Raw genomic sequence first — 16,779 nt, forward strand, 5'->3', positions numbered from 1 at the left:
ACACACACACACACACACACACACACACGCGTGCTTTTTCACATCAAGGACCCCTAAACTGTCACAATCTAGACCACAGACCCCCGTCTGATCGGGTTTTGGCTATTACATGTTTTTTACAAACAGTATTTGAAACCCATGACCCAAATAGTCACACATTCTGTCATTGTGTTACTCATGGATGGGAATATAGTGAAAATAAATGATTCACCTTTTTGATGGGGACCCCCTGGAACTCCCTTAAGGACCCCTGGTGGGCCCCGGACCCCATTTTAACAGCCACTGGTTTAAACCACTGCTATTCAATGTTTCTCGGCCCCAATGAGCCACCTCCTTAACTTCCACTTTCCCTTTTTCTGGTTATTCTACTGATGAATTACTGGAAGAGGAGGCAGATAAAAAATCCCTGGTTCTATGTGATCGTTCTGCATTCGACTGCAGCACGCCTGGCTGCCGTTCATTTGCCTGTACATCGCTACATTGCTCACTAGATTGGTTTTAATCTCTGTTATAGGTGATGAACTGGAGGGGCAGAGATGCAAATGAAAAACATGCTGCTGGGATTTTCAATTAAATTCCCTCTGAACGGCCCATTGGCTGAACAGTGTCTCTGGAGGAGGCTTCTTTTTCATTCTCTGCTATCTTCTATTTCCATTTCATCAGCCAGAGGAGCTTCAGCTCTCCCGAGACCGAGGACAATCCTGCAGCTCTGAGTCCTTCCTCTGTTGCACCTCTGAGCTACAGGACGACCTGCAGAGGAGTTTTAATCCAGCCTGTCCTCACCTGCAAAACGTCTGAATAGGTTAATTGTGCAGCAGCTTATTACAAACCATATTTAGGTTTTTTAACCTCTAGTGGCAGAAGAAGTCAGGTGAAGTAGTACAAAGAGCTACAAAGTAAAAAGGAGGTGGTGGGTTTCATTAAGGTTTGAATCCCGCGTGGAAGAAATTCAAATTTAACTTATTAAAAGTGTTAAGTTAAATACTGTTTTGCAGATGACTTACATCATGTGACTTATATAAACTTACTTATTTTAACCCAAACCTAATCAAGTGGGTTTGTTTCCTAAAACTAATCAAATCTGAACTATGTGACAATGCTACATACTGACATCAAGATCCATTAATGCCAGTCATGTGCTGCAGACACGCAATTGTTTAAAGCAGGGATCGGCAAATAAGTCTGGCATCGGGCCAAAGTCTTTCAAGCCGTTACATGGCGGGCCAGAACAAAGTCAAATTATTTCAAATACTTTGTTACTCGTGTGCACGTTTAGCTCAGTCAGGACTCCCGATGGAGGGGTGGTATGTTTGATCCTGGCATACTGCGGATATTTTTTTTTCTTCCTTGTTAAACAAATGACACTTTTGCACATGCTCACAATAAAGCACGTGCTGCAGTGTGTGTGCGCGTACCGGCGTTCGATCCACATTCATATATCTATTACTTTCATTTCTCTGAGGATATGCAGGGTCACACGTTTACTGGCGGCTTTTTCAGAGGTGTGTCAAGCAAGCCAGAGTCTCTTCTGAATGTTGAAACTCGACATTAAGCATTGATGCATAAAACGTTCTCTCTCACACCAAAGCCATGTGCCTTATCCATTGCGCCATCACCACCCATACATGTTATACAGAGTACGTTTTGTCATTATGTTGAATACATATGAACAAGAACAAGTAACATCGGTTGTAGTAACAGTAGTAGTAGTCGTTGTCGAAATGGGACCATCTGAGGAGCATGTGAACGCACCGTGAATCACTGGTTGCAATTCACAAACCTCACCACTAGATGCCACTAAAACTTACACACTGAACCTCTAAGTACAGAGCTGTGGTTAGCTTAGCTTAGCATAAAGACTGGAAGCAGTGGGAAACAGCTGGCCTGACTCTGTCCAAAAGTTCAAAATTACACAAAGAGGAGTTAAAATGCAAAATACAGAAGTGGATCTCGCGATGAATATCAAGTTTATTATCGCACCTTGAAGGTGGCGTCTGTGATTCTGGAGAAAGACTGTAGATATTTGAACTCAACAGCCAAACAAATACACCCCTCCCTTCAGCGCTCCTTCAGTGCCCCGCCCCCCAAAGTCACGGACACACATAGGCAAGGCTGTGGCACTAACAGCTGGGCAATAAGGCAGAATCCAGAGCATCTGCTGCTCGAGGGAAGGCGAGCCACAATAAGATGAAGTCATTTTTATCACTATGAAAATACAGGTGGCTGTTGTTTTTTGTGTTCTTGTATCTGTTTAAAGTTTTCTTGCACGCAAAGTACATATAATTTAAGATCTGTTGTTGGACTGCACATTGTAATGGGCAGATGCACTTGTTTTTAAATTTGATCAATCAAGTTATGATATCCACATTTAATCTCTTCATTTACTCTCATTTATATATTTATAACTCAACATTTTTTGCCTATGTGATTTTTTTTTAAGAATTGTGTAAATTGTATTGTAACTGTATTTTAATATTCTATTTTGTTCTGTATTTCATTTCAACTTACAGTTAAAAAAAATGTTTTTATCTGTGATATTCAGGACTCCTATTTAAAATCAATTGTGTCTCAATGGGACTTTTCTGGTAAAAATAAACATTAAGTAATTAAAATTGTATTAGCTAATGCAACAAGGGTAACAATAAAACTGTAAATATTTAAATAGGTGCTGAAGCCAAATACTTATCTAAGCAAAGGTTTAAGCCGAGGAGTAGCTTAGCCTATGTATCAGTAAAAAAATTCTCACTAGTGTTTCTGAAGTCACTGAATTTGATGAATGACATTATTTTGAATTATGGCAAAAACAACGAGCTGTAAATCTCCAGAGCTTTCCATATTAACCTGTGACACATCTGAATAAACAGTGGAACATGTAGTAGTTGAGTGTGTGTGATCAGAAAGCTTTATGAGACTGTGTGTCATCTGTTCAGGAGGCCACAGGTCTCTGCCTTGCAGCATCGCAAGATAAAATCAAAGCGGTGAAAGAAATTAGAGCTGAAGTTTGACGATATGAATGTCACTCATTGGCCACGCTTTGTTGCGTGATCTGGCATTTGTGAGGAACCGAGGGTATAAACACGGCCTGCAGGCGGCGGCGGCAGCGCTCCCATCAGCCTTCAGGCTTGCAGAGCTGCTCACAGATGCTCGCCCCGCAGCAGCAGGAGGATTTAATTACCAGCAGATTAATGCTGGATGGGAGCGCTGATATGAAACCCCCCACAGCAGACAGACAGACTCTGAGCTGCTCGCTGCTCCGAGGTTTTATCGGCCGCTGTGTTCGGCTCTAACATTTACATATGTTGGGGGAAAAAACTCCTAAATGTGCGTTCATCAGGAACTAATTAAAACAACTTGTTTGTTTTGCCGGAAACCTGCTGCACGCGCAGTCGTCTCGGTTGCGATCTCACCAGGAAAAGTTTCTACCTTAACTTTCTCCTTCTCTACCTTGTGCCAGATAGATTAAATTGGACATCTTAAACATTGTAAATTATTAAGACTGAGAAGATTATTCTGGTTTTGCTTCTTTGTCCCCCTCTCTTGTCCTTGTTATTCTTGTCCTTATCCCCGGGGAAGCCAGGCTAACCTGGGGTGCGTTTCCCGAACAACCACGGAAGGTAGCGTTGAACTATGTTGGTACGATGCATCGTTAAACTAACAAACACCTTGTTGGTGGTTTGAACTAACTCAGTTTGAGGCACGAAACTAACAAAACGTCATTTTCTGCCTAAATATGTCAGTTGTGACCGATATTAAGTGACATTATTATAGTAAGTTATTATTTAGGCTTTTCATTTAATAGTCGTACCGGCTTCTACAGGAGCTACAGAGCTGCTCTGTACCTGAACATTAGCTCAGTTTATAGAGAGTAACTGGAAGCTGGATTTTATTACTGCCTACTTGTTCATGTTGAGAACTTCAGGTCCAAACTGAGAGTAAACTGACGCAGCCTGCAGCTCCGTCCTGCACAGACTGATTCAATTAGTTTTCAGTTTTCAGTCTGAAAAAGTGGTTTTGGAGAAGAAAGGACGGAGGTGACTGGACGAGCTGAGCTTAGTAAAGCTAAATAGTGATGCAAACTCGTCCTTTTAAGCCGATGAGGAGACGTTTCTGTTTGGATTTTAATGTGCAAATAAAATGCACCTCAGAAGGGAGGAGGTTTCTCATGCTGCCTATTTTTTATATTAATGTCTACAGATAAATGTCAGAAGCTGTGAAATGAAGATACAGAAGGCAAACATGAACAGTCGTATCTACAATGATATTAACAGGGTTTCAGGGGCTGATGCCAAAATCACTGTGGAGCATCAGAACCAACCAAATTACTTTCTCCAGATCTAAAGGTTGGAGTTCCTCCAGCAGACTGATCTTTGGCTGTTGGTTATTTATTATCTGCTCCAGCTTTTCCAACTATTTGTTCAGAGATATGGTGAAAATAACGGCCCGATGTGATGTGAAATTACAACGCCAAAACATTCATCTAAAGCTCACATTAAACTGGGAAAACACTGCAGTTTGAAGCTGTTCTAAGGTGCATCGCAAGAGCAATGTTGTGTTGGGGTTTTATATTCAGACAAAAATTTTGCTTCACCTCCGCTGCTACAGCTCCATCCCAGGGGAAACACCGCTATTTATATAAAAAACGGACAAAACTGGACATTACTTGGAGAAAAGAAAGCAAGGAAGGTGAACTACCTGGTGATGTGTGTCTGTAACTTTATTCCAGCTGTCGCTGTACTTTACTGTGAACAGGTTAGCATAGCCCTCATTGATCCAAACTCCATTCAGAAAACATTTTAAAAGTTGTTGTCCTGCTGACAGACCTGCCAAAGCAAATATTTAACAAATCTGCGTCATATTGTAGTTATTTCAGCATCAGTTTGATCCGTTTATTAAAATGAAATCACAGCAAAATGTTTACTTTGGGTTCATTCAGCTGTAGTAATTGTGAGTTGTGTTGATTTGCATTGTGTGTGAACACTTGGCAGTCGTCCAGCGATAAAACCCCCGCGAGGAAAGCGTAGGATGAAATTCGTGTTTGGTCTGATCATTATTTCCATTGTCGATTCATCTGTCGATAATTTTCTCGATTAATCAATGTCAGTAAATGGTGAAAAATGGTGATCAATGTTTCCCAAAGCCCAAGATGACGTCCTCAAATGTCGTGTTTAGTCTACAACCCAAAGATATTCAGTTTACTGTCAGAGAGGAGGAAAGAAACCCGGAAATATTCACATTTTTACTTAAAATTACTCAAACCAATTAATCGATTATCAAGATATTTGTCGATTAGTTTAATAGTTGACAACTACTTGATTATTCGTTGCTGTGACTCCATTTCAAGCTCCTGTTTTTAACCAAAGTGTTTAATAAAACTTGTGTTCATGTGGAGGAGAAGTGGAATCAACGAAACCCAACTTGTTTTAAAAAATGTCCAGGATGACAAAACAATGAACAAATTAAATTTCTGCTTGATATTTCTTCTTTAAGACGTGTGCTCTTACCAACGAGGTCCCACTCTCCGTTGGCGATGTACCCGGTGACATCAGCCTCGATCATCTGCAGGTCCAGAGACCAGCCGCCGTACGTCCACGAGCCGAACTTCAGGTCGCAGCGCTGCACGTCGAACGGAAACCAGCGAACGTCGATGTAGCAGGTGCTCTTAAAAATACCTGAAATTAAGCAAAAAGGAACTTAAAGTAAACTACTGGAGGGGGAGATGTACAGGACAAAAACAGGGTCAATAACCTCTGAATGAGATGAGAAGCTGAAGTGTTTGTGTGTCAGCAGGAGATCAATATCAAATCAAAACAAAAACTAAAAGAAATAAAGAAAAACACCCAGGAGGAATTCATGAAAGAAGATGAATTCCAAGCTTCAGAGAAAAAGATGATGTTGGCGACAGAAACCACATGACTCTCAACACGAGTTAGAAATAAAATAGCTTGAATCTGCCCAAACAGAGGACGAGCTGCGAGGACAAACTGTTCACCGACAGATTTTTATAAAGTGTTTTAAAGTTTTTTCCCCACAGGCATACAAGAAAACGTCGGTCCATCAGTCTGCTCAGGACGACAAACTGATCTGAAACTAGTCTGCACCTGCTGCCTCAACCAATAAAACATTAAAGTAAAAGTTTAATGAGAGGAGAAATGAGCTTGTTGCTGCACCACAAAGCAACAGGACACAGCAGAGAGGAAATTAACTATAAATATTAAGAATAAAGCGGTTCAAATACACGAAGCAGTTTAGACTGAACTAAGGAGGATGCGGTCAAGCGAATTAAGTGGGAAGAAAAAGTAGTGGGTGCAGGATACTTATAGTTTCAACTAGGGCCAAAAATGTTATCAAGATAAAAACATTTCATATCATTTGATATTGATAATTATCATGATAAATGTCAAATCATTATTTCTTATATCATATTTGTAAGGCTGATTTTTGCTCCTGAGTGAAAATTGAAGAAGCCTGATGGTTAATTGTGGTTAAACTTTTCTTTATGGTCAGAACACTTGATGCTAAACAGAGGATCACTTCACAAATCTGAAGGAGAACATTAGTAAGGATTAGGATAAATATAAGTAATAAGTAAATATTTTTTCAGTCCCTCTTCCTCAACAAAATAAATATTTTAAAAGAAAGATTAAGTGCTAATCTGTTGGTGATTCAAATGAATTGAACCAAATATTCTAAATAAAACTAGAGGTTAACATTGTCAAACATCACAATTTGGTTGAGTTTAGGCACCAAAAGTACTGATTGAGTTGAAAATATCATAGTTTGAGTTAAATAACAACATTACGTGACTTTACTTACAGAAGTTAAGTAACACACTGCACAGCCACTTCAGTCTTCTACCCTCAGGCCAGAGAACAGATCAGTCACAGTTGTGGACCCACGTCCATCAGAAACATGAATGGCTGATTAACTCATTCATCTACGTGTGCGGGTGTGTGTGGATTGGTGGTTTATTTTTAGTTCTTTATTTTTTCTTTTAAAACAATATTATTAATGTTTGTCGCCTGTTTATCATGTATTTATGTTGCTTTTCAAGCTTTACCTATTTACATACAACTGTTGATTACTGATATGTGACGTGTGTGTGTGTGTGTGTGTGTGTGTGTGTGTGTGTGTGTGTGTGTGTGTGTGTGTGTGTGTGTGTGTGTGTGTGTGTGGTATTTTGTGATGCGTTTCTGAAATGTGAAAGGTATACGCACTGATGCTCAGCACAAAGGAAGTTCCTGGAGGATAAATAAAGTTCTTTATATTTTAAAGTGAATAATGTTAACTTGCGTATACTTAAGTCACTCCACTAAAAACATTTCACGTTGACTTTTTGTTTCACACCGAAAACCAACAGCGGTCTCCTGTGCGAATGTCCAGTGTCTGGCCGAACGTGTGTCCATTCGTGGATTATTTATAGAGCTTTAGTCCGTAAGGTTCCACCATTCAAAAGAATCTAAACAGTTTGGATTAACTACAGTAACCTTCGCCTTTTATCCTTTCTACCGTAGTCTCTCTCTCTCTCTCTCTCTAGATGCGTTGTCTCTCAGAGCTAGATCAAATAAATGATTCATAATTAATATGTTGTACAAGTAATATTCACCTGGGTTGAAATAAACAGTTTGATAGTATCCTATTTCCCATCTTCGCTGAACAAGAGTTTTGTGTGAAGGGAATTAAAGCCCAAATATATGTCAGGTGAGTCCAGTGATTGAAACAAATAAAAGCCCGGGCTATAAAAGTTTTACGGTAATTCAGCCTTCATTTCAGTTTGTGTCTGACTGCAGAACAAAGCTTCTTAAACTGGTGGCAACTAATAATGACAGGATGCTTGAAACGTGGCTCCGTTCTCCTTTATCACTTTTATTGGCACAACATTTAGTTTTCCTTCTATTGTAGTTCTATTAAATCATATTTTATTTCTCACTGCTGAAACGTGAATGTGACAAGTTACAACAGAATATATTAATAACCTGAACATAAGATAATTAATATGGTAAATCCATGGTCGGTGATGTTGAAATGTGTACTGTAATACGTTAATCTGCAGAAGTTCATAAGAATGGCCTAAAACCATAAAATTGTCTCTTTTCCCTCTCGTGATCATTCCTCCCCGTTTTCAGGCATGTTGTCGTTGTTAAACAGAGTTAGCAGGATTGTAATAATCCACTAACATGTCAAAGAGATTTCAAGTATGTTTGTGGTAACATTATAAAGCGTGTTAACAGAAGTATAAAGTAGTTTTGCTAACGTGTGAGGAGCCTGTTTATACACCAAGCTATTTACTGGCTGATTATAATAACTTGATTTGATTATTACTAATGTACATATTTTGTTGCAATATGTAAGTATCATTACGTTACTATAGATTTATCTCTGAGTAATCTCTGGTAAACACTGTGTCAGTGGAATAAGTGTGTGCATTCTCTACACCGAAGCATTTGGCTGTAAAATTATATAAACTGTTTATTTTTGTACAAGAATTTCATTAGAGTAAAAGTTCTCGCTAAGGAAACTCTCTTTTCACTCTCGTGATTATTCCTCCCCATTTTCAGGGGCGTAACGTGAAGCCTGAGCTCGTCTTTACTGGTTATTGATTTCTGATTTCCCTCTAATGTTTCAGCTCTAAGTTTCTGTTCAAGTTTGCATATTTTTGTTGTTTCATTTCCTTCTGTAAAGCAATTATCTCACGTGTTCATATGACCTCTTCACTGTGTGTTGGGCTGGTTGTCCAAATAAAAGAAAATATAAAATTAAATGGTGGGGAAATTACAGAATAATAAAAAACAGTCCTTAACTCTCACTGTCTTGTTTCTGCCAGCTGCCTGGTTGAACGTCATCAATCAGGACCATAACTCCTCCTGACCTCCTCCTGTTGTTGCTACGACCTCCATAAAACTGCAGCCTACAGGCTACATTCATTCACTAAAACCCAGCTAAGGAAGCGTGGGCTCTGTATTGGCTGTTTCAAAGGACGAACAATTAATCTCCATCTGTCTATACTTTTACAAAGAGAATACAAAGTCATTATTTAACATTTTAAGACAAAGACACTTTGACTTTCCTTGTTGTTGAAGGTGATATATAAATAAAATCCAGATTCTGATCCCAGTCCATTTAATGAAGCTGTAAATTCACAGAATTTCATAACTTTGAGTTGGTTGGAAATGTTTTAGAAAGTAGAAACCACCTCTTTCCAGGAAGTAAAATTAACTTATTGAGCAAACTACTATGAGAAAATCTTCTTACTAGCCTTTTTTTTTTTTTTTTTAACAGATGAACGGATTGGATTTTTTTTATACAAATATAAGAAAAGTTTGTTATCTATGGGAGTCTCCTTTATTCTGCAGGTTTTACATACAAATTTACTGAAGTCTTCTTCACAGTGAAATCTTCACTTAATTTAACGTCAGCTTGAAAGCAAATGAAAACACAAATAATTAAAAAATAAAATTTATTGTAAAAAAATTCAGGCGTTAAGGGGTTAAACACAATGTTGTGCTAAAGCTTAATGCCAGGATGCTAAAGCCTCGTTCACACTACACGATTTTTATCCCGATTTGCCGCTCGGCGGTCGTCAGTCATTATGGTGTGAACTACACAACGACCCATCAAAACGGCTCCCCGACACATTTCTGACACATCGCCGACGTCTGCCAGATATCCAGCACGCCAAATATCTGGAGGAGTCGGCCGAATCCACATCCACATTCAGCCAATGAGAGCAGGCAGCTACTCCCCTGCAGCTCTCTGTAGCTCAGACTGCTGCTGATCCATCCTTCACCCAGATTCTCTGTCTTTATAATAACCAACAGCTGTTCTGTCTGTAGGTTCGCTTCATTTCCCGTTTCACATTTCACGTGTGTTTTCTTGACTAAACGTGGTTCGGAGAGCAGCGTCAGGTGACACGGCCGCTGTCAGCTCCTGTAGTGTGTGACCCGCTGTCACCGATCAGTCACGTAGTGTGAACGCCACGACCACTTCAAGACTCCCGTCACAAGACGGCAAGTTGTGCAGTGTGAACGGCACGGCCATCGGCCACCGGCCGACGCTGAGAGCCGTGTAGTCTGCAGGAGCCTTAACACGCCAACATGCTGGCATTCTACACAAAACTTCTTCTCCACTCCTACAGTCAGAAAAGCAACAGGAAAGAGAGCATTTCTGTTTAAGGCTCCTCCAGACTGGAATAATTTACTCAACATCATTTCACATATTTAAAAATGGTTTGTCTTCTTATTTTGAGTTCATGTTTCAGATGATGATGTCTATATGTGATATACATGTAAACAATTCACTATATATTCAAAATTCTTTGTTCACTATTATTTTTGCTTTACAAGTATTTGTTCAAGTGGTCGTATTCACCAATGTACCCATCTTTTTGATCATCTTTGTGTGTTGGTCTTCGTCTTTGTTTTGGTCTTTCCTGTAATTGCAATGTTTTTAATTCGTTACTTGTTTTTATTTTTGTTTGTTAGGACCCCCTCGAAATCAAGATGCTTCATCTCAAGGGGTTTATCCTATTTAATCATCATGCTCTCAATGACACTGATGACATGCTGATGTTTAGCATCTTTACCACCATGTTAGCATGCTAACATTTGTAAACTGGCCTTAAACCATGAGTAATAGACAAAATGGAAATTCTGACTTGATGGTGTCGCTAGATAAAAGAGTCAGACGGTCACCAAAGTCAGTAGGATTCATCCTGTGGGGAACGTCAATGTCTGTAAGATTTCATTGCATGTGTTGATCAGCAGAACGTGTTTCCTCATTCTTATCACAGTTAATGATATCATCTGATGGTTGAAGGGCCTATCAGGCAGGTTAGGACGCGGCTCGTTAGTCGTCTGGCAGTGGGTGAGTTACCTGGTGGCAGGTACTGGCAGTAGCCGGTGGAGTTGACCAGGATGTTGGTGTGAAAGGAGGCGTCGAACCTTTCATCAGCACTGTGGAGAGAGGAAGTCAGTGGAACACGAGGTCACACAGGGGTTAGAGTAAATCATGGTTACATCAAGGCTACAGCTCCTCACACACACAGTTGTCCTTTTACACTTGTGAGGGCCCTCGTAGACATAACCTATGATCTATAGCCTCCAACCTCATCTAAACCCATTCCTAACCCTAGAAAACCCAGTTTTAACCCTCAAACAGAACTCTGAAGTGCCGAGGACCAGACAAAACGCTCAGGTTCCTAAAATCTCGGCGCTTTTACCAAATGTCCTCACTTTTTAATAATTCCTTTACTTTCTAAAACTCAAATATGTCCGTGCAAAGACCACAGCACAAGTGCACAGACAGGATACAGCATACACAAAACATCACGACCCAGTGAAAACCTCGCAGATACAAAAAGGGTGAAACTTCAAGAAACCAAGAAAAACAGTCTCATTATCTGAACATTTGAAATCTCAAACACTTCCACCAGTCTTAATATCTTCTTGTTCGTTGTTGAAACCAGCGGGGAACGGAAAAAAGGCAGGCAGGTAGGTAGGCCAGCCAATCAGAACGCAGAGGCTTCCTGCCACACAGAGATACAATCATCAGTCAGACGGTTTTGTTCAATATAAATGTCTGATCTCCTCCCACCAGATATCAGATTCCAGCATATGGACTGATCCCTGCAGAGTTTCTCTGCCTTTAATGCTGTGTGTGTGGAGAACAGCTGGCCTGCTGTTTACTGCATTACTAAACCATGAATGTGATGTTCACCATCGTAGTGAGGGCAGCCCGTCCACCTCATCACACCCGGTCATGTAAACAAATACTTTTTTAATATTTCAAGAGAGGGAATGAATCCTTTCATCTTTCTCCAAAAAGCACATCATGTTTGGATGTTTTCTGTTGCAGCTTTACCTTAGTACAACAAAATGTCATGTTTTTGGTCTGATATTGAAGCAGACTGCGTAAATACAACCTGGATGTTTTCTGTCGGTAATGTAAGTCAAACCAACATGCCTTCATCTTAACTTCTCAACGTCTTAAAATAACGTAATCCTTGGGTGCAACTGAGCCCTTTAAAAGAACGTCCAATAAAAGTGCTTGTTCTGCCACTGACAGGCTCAGAGTCTTACTCCGAGGATCAAAGGATCCCTGCTCAGACAGAACGTTTTGTTTAACCAGAAACAGAAATCTTGCTCTGAATTCTCACAAGAGGTGAGTTTTTGCAGGAAGACAAGTCAGTAAGTCGTCGTACGCTTTAACAAAAAGGTTCATCTCTGTGGGGGATCCTAAAGCTATTGCCCAAGTTTAAAAATACCAGAATTATCCCTTAAGGCTCGGGTTTAATTTACAGGTCCATCTACATTTGGACTCTCAGCTATTGTCCTGAGCTTTGGGATGTAGCTCGGAATAGAAAGACTTTTCCTTCGTGGTAGAAGAAGCCACTAGAGATGGTTCAGACATCTGACAAAATAACACTTAGCTGCCTTCTTCTGGAGGTTTTCTAGGTAGATCAGACTGGCACGAGAACATATCCCTCCCGGTCTAGGAGCTAGAGCTGGACCAATCAGCCAGGAAGATAGATCGGCAGATATCAGAGTCTCTCAGATTGTCCTGACTATAAATGTCTGCCAGTAAGCAACAACAAACTGCATTCCAGAAAGCCCAACTAGTTTAGAAGTATTTTAAGGTGCTGTTGGTTCATTCAGTTTGGACCAAGGGGAAAGAAAATATAGGGCCGGGGCCGGTGTAACGTAAATTATATATTTACATAACTGTGTTTTTTTTTAAAAATGGGCCAACGATGGGCCCATAACGCATGGACAGCGGCCCAATGGGTAATTTTCTATACTGACACTGGGCCGGTCCAATCACATCTCTTAGAAATAAGCGATACGTTTGCTACCAGGGCTGCAGGAGCTTCAACATCAGCTGCAGCAGAGCAGACAGAGGGACCAGAAGGAGTACAGGAGAGCCGTGGCCCCTGCCAGGCAGAGGAGGAGGCGTGAGTTAGCAAAGCAGAGTGACAAAGAGACAGGGTCGAGGGAGAGAGAGCAGGAGGCGAGCATGGAGTGGCTCCACCTGCAGGGAGGGAGGGTCATTTACACCGGGGACGCTGGGGACGTGCAGCCACCACTTTTTGAAAGCATTTGTTAAAGATGTTCTGAAAAATAGCTCGCACCAAGAAATGTTAAGTAACAAATAAAAAGGCTGTGAAAAAGGTTTATTTGCACAAAAAGCCTGCAATGCAACGTAAATATAGAAGAAAACTCTGTGTTGTCCATAAAAAGTAACTTAAGTTAAAAACAATAATAAGCTACTGAGAACTGCACAATATTCTATTATATTTTTATATTTATTCTTCCCTGGTTCAGAAAATATCTCCAGAATGCAGGAAATTAAGTGTTTAATGCTCAAAATCTTCTCGGGGAGGACCTTTTTTCTCCTAAATAGTCGGCCTATTAAAATATATTCTTGTCTTGTTGTCATGACTTCAATCTTGTGCAATGTTACGTGTTTCGTCACACCGCCTGGGCTAAAAATGCCAGGGCCGAGTTTTTGTCCCAGTCCAGGCTGCATTGTTGGATTTAAGTTCTGGTCCGGTTATTGTTCACACTGAGGTTTTACAAACGAACCAAGAAAAGTAACCATTAGGTTATTTAGACCGATTGGAAATCATATTCCAGTGACTGACACTGCAGCACTTTAATGCTTCTGATGTGTATCGCAAAGAGCTCACGAAGAAATAACTCATTATAGGCATCATCGGTAAAATTAGACCACAAGTTATGAATAATGATGTAGAAACAGGACAAAACGGAGGCGTCTTGTACAGTAATGATTCCGGCTTATGTCACAGAGCACTGGCACGTTTCTAACAGCGTTTGACGTGTTAATCAGGATATTTAGCTGACACGTATACGTGGTCACAATATGATTTGCGTAAATACAGCCTGGCTGATACAGATCAATTATGAGATCGCTGAACACATTTCACGATCAGCAGATGGATTTATTAGTGATTTAGTTTTTGAAATAATGCCCAGATCACGTCTCTGCTATCAGTAAATCCTGTGGTTGGTTCGTTTGCTTTCACATCACTAGTGAACCGCACCAGTGACCACTTCTGGTGCACACTCCAGTGTGTTTCACACCCGAGTGGCCAAACAAACCGCACCAAAGGGGAAAACGAACTCTGGCGTGATTCAGCCAAACTAAATGAGGCAGGTGTGGAAGCACCATCAGAAACAGTTTGTGCACCACAAAGCTCTGACAAGTTGATTTTTTTTAAAATGTCCCGCTCAGCATTTATCTCGGTCACAAAAAAAACCCCAAAACACAGACAAAACAAAACCGAGAGATCTGTGTCAAGACTGTTAATCTGCCACGTTATCGTTTGCAAATGTTTTCAACTAACAAATATTGATAAGCATAACGATCTGTTGTTGGGTTCTGCAAGGAAGGGAGACCTGGGTTCAATTCCACTGTGACCCATCCACCATTGTGTCCCTGAGCAAGACACTTAACCCTTCGTTGCTCCAGAGGCGTGCGACCTCTGACATGTAGAGCAGCTGTAAGTCGCTTTGGATAAAAGCGTCGGCTAAATGAATAAATGTAATGTAAAGGAACGCTTCACAGAAAAGCAGGAGGACATGCCTGGAAATAAAGGAGCTCAGGGTTACTTGGCTTGGCCTTCCTCCAACATGTTAATGACACGAGCATCGCTTTTCCTTTGTATCGTCCTAAAACGCGTGCTTTCTTCAGGACATGTACGACCTGGACTTAAAGGCTGGAGGAGTCTGTAGAAGTGAAGCTACACTAAGTTTGCTATAAAAAGCTGACCCCCTGCCAGATAATAACTGGAACTCAGGCTCTGGTCCTGTTCATTGGCCCCCTTCATTAAAGCCAGCCAGCTCAATATTCCTTCTGCCCCAACCCGCCCACCCCACCAGGATCAAACTTCGCTCCTGAGTGCTGCTCGGTTAATGAGCTGCAACGCTCGTCAGCGGGCAGCCTCCCACAGCCGGCAGCCCTGATGTGCGAGTTAACAGTAATCCTGACAGGGAGGGAACCTATCTTTAGCGCCGATAGCAGGAGGGAATTAGCTGAATTAGCTTGTTTACTGAATCAGAGCCGAGGGATGAAGACGAACCGTGAACTGAGTGAGCTGGCCTCGTTCAGGGCGTCTCGCCGTGAACTAAAACATCCTCAATCCACCACAGACAAATAGATCCTGTTCTTTCCCTCTACTTTGCGGGCCCCTCGCCAAGGGGGGGAGGCAATGTGCTCATATTGAACTCAATAAGTGACTTCAAAAAACGGTTTGCTATGTTTAGGTTATCATGATCGGTTGATTTTCAGAGTGTGTTATTCGTTCAGGCAGATAAGAACATGTGCAACAAAGCGGTCAGTTAACACTCAATGATGTTGAGTCGGCCGACTCCTCCAGTTATCTGGCAGACGTCGGCGATGTGTCAGAAATGTGTCCGTGAGTAGTTCACACATAACGACCGCCGATCGATCGCTGATTTACCCCCGATCTCAGCAAATCGGGCTGTAGTGTGAACTAGACTTTAGTGGACCTTATTCTAATCTATTATTCTACTGGGATACGTTTTTGTAAGATTTTGTTGCTTCATTTTTTGTTTTACGGTTGTTTTTCAGAAATGTTAAAATTTTACTCAGATTAAATGTTAAATGTTCCAATATTCAGATGGAAAGCACACTGTTCAGTTTAAGTCCTGCTCCTACAAATTCAGATCCCAGCTCGGAGTCTCGGCTGCGGTGAGGTCGTGTACCTGTTGTACAGCAGGATGTCGGGCCTCCAGATCTGGCTGTCGGGGAATCTAACGTTGGCCACTCCTGGATAGTCGGACACGTTCCACTGCAGGTAGAAATCTGTCCAGTACTGCAAACACACAAACACACAGATATTAATGAAAAAATTATACTAGTTTTAGTCTCATATCCACATAGAAAGGTTGTTGGGGTTCATTTTAAAGCGATCTGGTCTCCTGTTTAGAGTAGTGGAGAACGATTTGGGATCAGCCTGCTGATGTAACAGGATAAACTGAACAAGCGTGACTTTATGCAAAAGAGCATGAAAATGCAATCACGGACCACAGCTGGAGGCCCTCTGATCACAGCTGCTGAAAACACCCAACAAATACAAAAACTATATATAATAAAAATAACTTAGTGAATTAATCCTAAATCAAATCAATCCATCGATCAATTCAATTGAATTTTATTTATATAGCGCCAAATCACAACAACAGTTATCTCACAGCGCTTTTCATAAAAGAGCAGGTCTAGACCGAACTCTATGATGTTATTTAAAGAAAGCCCAACAGTTCCCACCAAGAGCAGCACTAGGAGACAGAGGCAAGGAAAAACTTCCTTTAAGAGGCAGAAACCTCGAGCAGAACCATGACTCAGGGTGGGCGACCATCTGCCTCGACCGGTTGGGGGTGAAGGGGGGAGGGGGAGAGAGAGAGGGAGAGGGAGAGAGAGAGAGAGAGAGAGAGATATGGAAGGAGAGAGAGAGGGAGAGAGAGAGAGAGAGAGAGAGAGGGGGCAGGAGAGGAACAGAGAGAAAAAGAGAGGGATGTAAGGAGAGAGAGAGGGGAGGGAGGCAGCCTACACAATATCCACACAGAGGTACAGACAGTAAAGGTGATGTTGCTATAGACTACATGAAAAATGGTACAGATATTTATAATAGTGTTAATGGTAACAGTCGTAATGTTAATGATTATAATAACAATAAGACTAGCAACAATAGTCGTTGCAGCAGAGGGTGTCGAGCAGGAACACGGGGGCAGCAGGTGACCCGCA

General features: G+C 41.2%; 1 protein-coding gene across 1 annotated transcript; it reads right to left on the reverse strand.

Annotated features, from left to right (window-relative positions):
• Positions 1 to 5,501: 5,501 nt before the first annotated feature.
• On the reverse strand, positions 5,502 to 15,850 carry LOC123964073 (neuronal acetylcholine receptor subunit alpha-7-like; the record flags this gene model as incomplete). The annotated part of the gene is made up of 3 exons (XM_046041179.1): positions 5,502 to 5,669; positions 10,870 to 10,949; positions 15,741 to 15,850. Coding segments are annotated over 3 exons (358 nt in total), but the record flags the coding sequence as incomplete, so codon positions are not given.
• Between the last annotated feature and the right edge of the window lie 929 nt (positions 15,851 to 16,779).

Source organism: Micropterus dolomieu, unplaced genomic scaffold (assembly GCF_021292245.1).
Source record: "Micropterus dolomieu isolate WLL.071019.BEF.003 ecotype Adirondacks unplaced genomic scaffold, ASM2129224v1 contig_422, whole genome shotgun sequence".
Taxonomy (NCBI): Eukaryota; Metazoa; Chordata; class Actinopteri; order Centrarchiformes; family Centrarchidae; genus Micropterus; species Micropterus dolomieu.